This window comes from Nicotiana sylvestris, chromosome 4 (genome assembly GCF_000393655.2).
Source record: "Nicotiana sylvestris chromosome 4, ASM39365v2, whole genome shotgun sequence".
Lineage (NCBI taxonomy): Eukaryota > Viridiplantae > Streptophyta > Magnoliopsida > Solanales > Solanaceae > Nicotiana > Nicotiana sylvestris.
In genome coordinates, this window is record NC_091060.1 from 111,198,988 (window position 1) to 111,207,495 (window position 8,508).

At 38.5% G+C, this 8,508-nt stretch overlaps 2 protein-coding genes across 2 annotated transcripts; both read right to left on the reverse strand.

Moving 5' to 3' along the window:
• Nucleotides 1-1,925: 1,925 nt before the first annotated feature.
• On the reverse strand, nucleotides 1,926-2,807 carry LOC104245737 (protein PXR1-like). Its single transcript, XM_009801395.1, has one exon. The coding sequence runs from the start codon at nucleotides 2,805-2,807 to the stop codon at nucleotides 1,926-1,928; it is 882 nt and encodes a 293-aa protein (XP_009799697.1).
• Nucleotides 2,808-4,549: 1,742 nt separating this feature from the next.
• LOC104245736 (protein NODULATION SIGNALING PATHWAY 2) lies at nucleotides 4,550-6,382 on the reverse strand. The gene has a single exon (XM_009801394.2). The coding sequence runs from the start codon at nucleotides 6,258-6,260 to the stop codon at nucleotides 4,749-4,751; it is 1,512 nt and encodes a 503-aa protein (XP_009799696.1). The 5' UTR covers nucleotides 6,261-6,382; the 3' UTR covers nucleotides 4,550-4,748.
• Nucleotides 6,383-8,508: the final 2,126 nt, after the last annotated feature.

The window sequence follows — 8,508 nt, forward strand, 5'->3', positions numbered from 1 at the left end:
CCTCATTTCTGCAAAGTTGGAGGGAGATTGTACTTTTGGAATCAATACCAAACATGTATGCGCGTAAAACTTTGTCAGCCTTTTCCCTTCAAAGAAACTCTGAACAAATTTGACCACATCTTCATTGATAATATCCCAGCACTTCTGGTAGAAGGTTCCATTAAATCCATCTGGTCCTGCAGAGCTTGTAGCACTCATATCAAAAACTGCTTCTTTGATTTCCCTTTCCTCCAGAACTTGTAAAAGTTGTAGATTGTCTTCCTCTGTAATGACTTCCCTGATGCAATTTAGAACATTCCCATCTACGTTAACAGGGGAAAGGTTGAACATCTTCTGAAAGTGTCGGATTGCAGCTTTGGCAATTTTCTCGTCACCTTGGATCCAATTGCCTCTACGGTTCTTTATTCTGTGAATTTGTAGCCTTTTCCTCTTTTCTTTGATGACATTATGAAAGTATCTACTGTTGCAGTCACCCTTCTCAAACCACCTGATCTGTGATTTCTGTTTCAACAGAGATTCTTGCATAGCCATCCATTTGACATACTCTTCTTGTGCTTTGTTTAAATCTTCTCTAGATTGTTCAGTGTTAACTGTTAAATCTAGATCCTCCAGTGTTTGTACTGCTTCTTCCCACTCCTCCGCCTTCAAATATACATTACCAATCACATTTTTTGACCAGTAACTTAGTCTTCTTCCCAACATTTTGAGTTTCTGTTGCAGAGTCCACATGGGATTCCCTCTGACTTGAGAACCCCATACCTCCCTAACCAGATCATAGAAATCTGGTTGTTCAGTCCAAAAGTCCAAGAACTTAAAGCATTTTACATAATCCTTTTGTTCTGTTTGACACTTCATAAGCAAGGGCCTATGGTCAGAACCTGATCTGCTAAGGTGTCTGACCACAGTACTTTGGAATTTATGTATCCATCCATCATTAATCATAATTCTATCTAATCTTTTTCATATTCTCCTCCTAGGACTTCAATTGTTACACCAGGTGAAAGTAGAACCCACATAACCTAAATCAGTAACACCACAACTATCCATACATGCTGAAAAATCAAAGCTCTTGCAAACTCTATGTGGCCTTCCCCCCTCTTCTCACATGGATCCAAAATGACATTGAAATCCCCTCCAATGCACCAAGGCCCCGTAATCAGAGGTTCTGTTTGTATCAAACTATCCCATAGCTCCATTCGTTCTTCTGGTGTGCACTTCGCATAAATTGCAGCGATGAATACGTCATCTCCTCCATAGGCATCCTTTAGGTTAATGGTGATTTGTTGATCATCTGCCCAAACAATATTGGCATTGAAGTTTCCGGACCAGAAACACCATATTTGTCCGATATCATTAGACAAACAGTGATCAAACCCCAAAAATATTCTATAGCCTTCAATTTTATCCCTCATAACAAAAGGTTCAAAGATGGCTACGAATTGTAAATTATTAATTTGTACAAGTTGTTTCAACCTATGATTGGATTTTTTGGATATCGTCCCTCTTATATTCCAAAAGATGGAATTAATCATAAAAGGTTAGGAGAGGTTGGTTTGTGTCCTTCCCTTGTCAGGGTTGGATTAGATTGTGTCTTTCTTCCCCTTTCTTCTGCTTCTACTTCTTCCTCTTGCCATTGGCGACAAACCTGTTTTTTCTATTACCTCCTTTCGATGCCTCTGGTAATGATCATCCAATTCACCATCACTATGGTTCATTAGTGCGAAGGCATTTATCAGGCTGTCAGCTACTTCTTCGTCTGACTGGTGCAGTGTTTCCTTTAGATGAGGCCCCCTTGTTGATGCTCCATTAAGGTCAACCACTAACTGAATTCCTGGGTGGTTTCTAATTTCAGTCCCCACGCTAGAGGAATCCATTTTTGATTCTGCTACTTGTTGTATGTTGCTATTGGTGTTCTTGTTGTGTGGTTATACTAGCTCTCTGCCTTCCTTTGAAGAGATGTCAGCTAGTTCTTTTCCCCTATCTACTTCATGCTCCTTAATAGAAGACTGGGCATCCCTGTTATTATTATCTTCCTTTCTGTTACTGTTGTTGCTTTCCTCATTCTGCTTTTGAAGGTTATTGTTTTCCTCCACCGGAATAGATTGTTTATCCCCAGCAAAATTCCTTTCTTCATTCTCCTTTTGCCTCACCTTTTGTGGTTTAAAGGTGACCTTCGGTTTTTTCTTTGTTATCTTTTTGTTCTTGGCTTTCTTCTTCTTTTTGCTGTTAGATCTCATTTTGATATTGGTCATCTCTTTGATCTTCTGATCCTCTGGTGGTTTTCTTTCCATTGTTGCCATTTCCTTTGCCTTTTCTTGGGTTGCCTTGTTATTGTTATGGATCAATCCCTCTTCTCTTGAGTCCTTGTTTCCCCCTTCATGCTCCTGTAGCATCATGGTTCTGTCCTCTTCTTTCTTCTCAGCAATTCTCATCTTCTCTACCACTCTACAATTTATCAAATCATGTCCCAGCTTTCTGCAGTGCCTACAGTACTTGGGCACACTTTCATATTCTAGTTTTTGTTCGAAACCTTTCAATGGAGAATCGTCGTCTTCGTTACCAACCCAAATATGGTTAGGTAATGGCTTAAGGAGATCCACCTCAACTCTAACTTCGGCCATACTTGGTCTGGTTTTCCTCCTCGTTGCAACATCCATTTCCAGTGGAGTACCAACCTCCCTTGCAATTTGTTTTACATAGGGCCACGTATGAAGGTGAAAAGGTAGCTTTGGAAGTAGGATCCATACTAGAACTATAGGCAGGTCTTCCTCTGGTTTGAAGTCAGGACTCCATTTCTGGAGCCACATTTGGTGCCCCTCAATTTCCACAGCTCTCTTATACTATACTGTACTGAAGTCTTCTTCATTTGTAAAATCCAGAAAGACGTTGTAGTTGTCATAAACTCCGATCTTGACCGACCCCTTCAACGAAAATCGCTCCAGGAATCGAGACCTAATTTTTTCAATTTGTGGGCGAATCTCCCCACAATAGTTCTCCTGCATTCAGCCGCCATAACTCCATAGTAATCCTTGGTCTTGAAAATCACCGCTGGCATCCCATTATGTGTTGTTCTCCTTGCAATCACCGCTTCTTGCTCTTGAAGGGTTGGGGTTGCTGAGGAGACTGTGTTAGCATATGATGTTTTTGCTGGGATTCCTTCTGCTAGTAGGTTCGCTCTTGGTTGGGGATCTTTCTGATGGTCTATACACGCCGGTATGATGCCGCCCGGCGGCTCCATCGGCTGGAGCGTAATCGTACCTTTCTTCAGCCAAAGGTTTGGGTATCGCCTAATTTTGCTGCGCGTGAGGCGCGTGGTCAAACGTGAAGCGCAATTATGGATATATATATATATATATATAAAATGTCGGATTGGTTTTGTTTCGGTTTGACTTTTCTTTAGTTAATATCAAACCTAACCAAACCAAATCAATTATGATCGGATTTCTTTTTCCAATACCAAACCAAGTCAAACAAAATCACTATCGGATTTTTTTCGGTTTAACTCGATTTATCAGTTTTGTGCGGGGATCGATTTTCGTGGTACGCCCCTACCTTCAATCCCTTCGCTTACGAGTGCGGAGTTACCACCTATCCTAGGCTTCTCTTCCCCCGCTCCCCCACACCCCACCCCATCCCGGATAAAACTTAAGATATGAGTTTGGTATATGAAGGAGTATATTTCTGAGTATTTTTTTCCGGACAACGTAACAATTTTCAGAAGAAACATTATTTAACTATCCATTACTCAATAAATATTGAAACTATTTCAGATAAACAATTACAAAAAAAAAACATGAGCAAGTAAAATCGTTTATCTCCTTTTAATTTCAAGATAAAATATATTTTTGTGTTCGTTGTCAGAAAACGTCCTATATCTTGAAAACATTTTCAAGAAAATGTTCCCTTTATATTATACCAATAACACACCCAAAATGAATGGCAAGTCTTTCTACAATTAGGAACTTAAGAGTATCTACTAAGCGAGAGTTCAGGTATTACGTGTTGGTATTGTGAATTGTGAATAAAAATCAATGCATAAAAGGGTAATTTGACTAATACAATGTCAAAACACTAATGCACTTACTTGAATATAGATCTCGGAATCTTAAAACATTGAAATGTCAACCTTAATTAAATAAAAAATTTATATCTTTATAAAATAATCGCGCCAAAGATTTTCACGGATGTTACTACTTTTAGATGCCTTGATCGCGCATTTCAGCATTTAGATTTTTCCAAACTAGTAGGACATAACATTTCTCGTTTCCTTGTAAATTATTTTGTAAGACTATAATCTTCATATTCATCCCTGCAAGATTTATAGCTTTGTTCACTAATTTTCAAAAAGGTTTTTACTTTTGTAGAATAATCATCATCAGTCGGAATCTTTACTTTCATGAAAACTGAACAATTTCACAAATTGGTCAATCTAAGCTTGGAAGATAAATAGTACATGACGTAATATTTTATAGAGCAAGAACTTTGCTTCCTTTCATCACTCAGCCACTCCATTGGAAACAACTTATCGTAGGGATCAAAGAAAGGACTCACAAACAACTAGTTTCAATCGAAATATCACAGGAAAAGGACCAAAACACACACATAGTTGATTCTTGGCATAGGAAACGATGAAAAGCCTCACGAAAAACTAGTTTCGATACGAAATATATAACACAAACAAGGACTATAACAACACACACAGCAGATAGTAACTTGCACACTTGCATGAATTATATATAGTTTATTTATTACAAGTCACTATCCGGAGTGGTCCAAATAGAAGCAGAAAGTAGGCGCCGGGACTTCCACCCCAAAACGAGTTTATTGGTGCCAATCTCCTCCACCCTATACCCATCATTGAATAGCCCCAAAAGCAGTTTTGCTTGACAATGATTTGCAAAGCTTATATTACTCTCACGATACCCCACCGCACTCAACCACTCCCCCCACGAGCACCTCTCATCCTCTCCTCGGGTTCGGTATATCCGGGCCAATGACCCGGTTATCCGAGGCCCAAGGAACACCCGCTCCACCAAAGCCCGAGCCCGGCTTTGGAGCGGGAACCCTGCCTCGAGTGAATCATAAAGGGCCGAGTAGTGGTGCAATATGTCCATGAACCGGCCCACGAACCCTTCCTCCTCCCCAATGGGCTGTACTTCCTCTTCGACTAAGGTCACGAGCCTCGGGTTCAGGGTCTTGGATCCGGATAGGAATGACGCGACTGAATCCGAGGCTCGATAGGTAAAATGAGGCAAGTGTAACATGCAATTTATAATTATAGCTTCTCCTCGGACCAACTTCAGCGTGGATGGCTTAAAAGTCTCATCCGAGTCCAACCTGCAGTGGTGAAACGAAAATGGCTGGCCGATGGACCCAGCGAACGCTGTTAGCCGACGGCCGGTCTCTTGGACTGTCCCGAACGACCGACGACCACTGCCACTCCTCGACAGTGCTGTGATCCTAAGGTGGGGAGTTGGGGGCCCATCTTTTCTGGACACCAAGGCTTGCATTAAGGAAGCCCATTGGATTCCTTCCATTATATCGTAGTCCACGATATGGACTCTTCTATCATGAGCCACGGCTTCTAAAATAGCTTGATTTGCTGTGAAGTGCCCAAATTTGACAAAAGGGGATATGTCCTGTAATAACTGAAAAGCAGCCAGAACATCTCCCTGTTGCTGCTCGTCCTTATAATTAGGAGAAAACATGCTCTTAGCGTGTAAAGATCCTGAGGCTGCACCGTCGAGCAACGCCTGCAAGGCATCGGTGAAATGCGCGGCTAACCTCTCCATGTTAGTAGAGCCGTTAGGGGAAGCCAATTCCTTGAGCCGAACCAATACCACTCGAGCTAACTCACGGCTTTTGTTCACGCCGGTTAGCGCCTCCGCTGCTGCCATCAGCAAGTGAACAAGCTTCAGCCCGTTGACATCTTCCGATTGATTGTTATTCGATTCTTCTGATTCCTCCATCAACACAGAATCCTCTGAGTTGTAAAAAGTAGTCGATTTTGGGATATTCATATTCAACCCTCCTGAAGAATTGTTCCCTTCGATCATGGATTCAATTAGATCTTGAAAATTATCGCCGCCAGAAAAAGCATCCAAATCAATAACTGCGGACCAGTCATTCCATGTACAACCATGATCACGGTCATCATCAGAAAAGGAGGTGGTGGTGGTAGTGGTAGTGGTGGTGGGGGTGCTTAAACCACCGTAATAATCAAAATCTGGGATGGTGTCATCAACTATCATTGTCGCCATACCTAACAATAGTACCAACGGCCTTGCGCTTCAAGTGATTGTTATTATGCTAACTCAAAGAGAAGTGTGTGATTTATAAACGAAAAAGGGAAGAAGAAGAAGAAGAAGAAAGGAGCTGAAACAAGAGACAATGAAGGTAGGAAGCTGATTGAGATTAAGGCATTAATAAAATAGGGATTAGTACTCTAATGAATAGAGTGGTAATGATAGGGAGTTTGGTCTGATTTTATATATCACATTAAGCGGTCATTTGACAGGAGGTAACAAGAATAGTGTTGAATAAGATATGTTAGTAATGTTGGTGGCAGTAATGTTGAGATTAGTTATATTAACATTAGTTATGCTGAGATTAGTTATGTTGGTATTAGTTATGCAGAGATTAGTTCTTATTTACTGATTGTTTTGGTGTATTAAAACATTGCATATTTCTAGAAAAAAAATTATTGTTTACAAAAATATCCTCTACATTCATTAACTTGAGTTTTTGGCTAAAATCGCCCTTCAACTATTACTCAAAACTAGGGTACATCCTTGTGTAATAATATTGAATAAAAAACATCTCTTAACTAATAAAAAAAGGGCAAGAATCATCCTTCTACAACCAAAACTTGTGCCAAGCACATGACTTCCCCCAAAATCTCCATATACTCCTTATTCTATCCCTCCCGAAGGTACCCCGCTCTTCCATATTAGGCTTCAAAAGCTATACTATTCTACGTTTAACTTCATAAAATAACTAGAGCAACAAGATAAGTTATTTTCTTGAACTAGAATTGAAGCTAGGGCTATTCTCCATTACTTATCTTCACACGCCTCACAAACAAGGTAAAAGCAACAATAGCCATTAAAAAAGTTTTGGCTTTTTTCGCCCAGAGTAGTATTTTGCTATTTCTCAAACTAAATATCTTCCTCATTCTTAAAAGCACCAGATCTTGTGGATTGAAGCATAAGAAACAATATATAAATGTTGGCTCGAAGTTTAAGCGGTCAATCATCCACACCCAAAATGGTATTATTGATATTATAGATTCTTTAAGCATTCGATAATATCATATACAATAGCTTTCACATTAACTTATACTGATATTACTGAATTTACAAAATTCTAGAAAGTCTTTTGTTTAATATAGAAGTTGAATATTTTAATATTTATTACATTGAAAAAAAAATAAGTTTTTGAAGCCTAAGCTTCGGTGAATGATGAAGACGAGATGATCAGGAAGGATAAAATAGTGAGATTTTGTGGGGGGCTAGGGGTTGAAGTCACGTGCTTGACACATGTTTTGATTGCAGCTGTTAGTTTCTTAATGGAAATTAACGGAAGGATGATTCTTGCCTTTTTTTGGATAGCTAAGGGATGTTTTTTGTTCACTATTATTACAGAAGGATGTACTCTAGTTTTGAGCCATAATTGAGGGATGATTTTAGCCAAAAACTCTCTTAACTTTGTACACTATTTTTATTATAATAATTTTATTATCCTCCACATTCTTTACTCTCTCTAAATCTAACTTTTTTTATAGGGGAGCAAAATTAAAAGAGAAAGGTAATTGAAGTATTAAAGCTAAAAAAAAGAAAAAATTAATTGCTATGACATAAATACAAAATACCAATTATTAAAAAAATGAATAGATTTTTAACAAATAAAGTAAACTTCAATGTATACTTCAAACTAATTCAAAATCATATTTATTTTAATATTAAATATGATATTATTTTGATTATAGTAGAATGCTAAAGGGGAAAAAGTAATTAAAATATCACAATATTAAAATATACAAAGATGACGGGAAGTATTTGAAATAGATTTTGAGGGAATTGAGGGGGAGTTATGTTTATGCATGTATTAAAAATCCTTGCATTGCTAATACCATGGTTTGCTATGTAATAGTTATATATAGGATGCCAAATAGAATATATAACTAATACAAGTATTAATTATACATAGATTGAAAAAATATAGCAAACAAGGGATTAGTAATGCACAAAGCTATTGTTTGCATTGGGTGTCAATGAAAGCTGATTAATCATGTATTGGATTAATTACACTTTTGCCCACATAGAATATTTTACTTACTAGTTTGGGATTTAGCCCCAATGGTATTTGTTTATCATTAATCAACGTGGTCCTCTACCAACTAGAAGGTCGGAAGTTTTGAGGTACATCACACACTCTTTTGGATTGCAATAATCTTAAGATAGGGGGAATTATTTTTATTTACTCCTATTATAGGTAAGGTTTCCGACA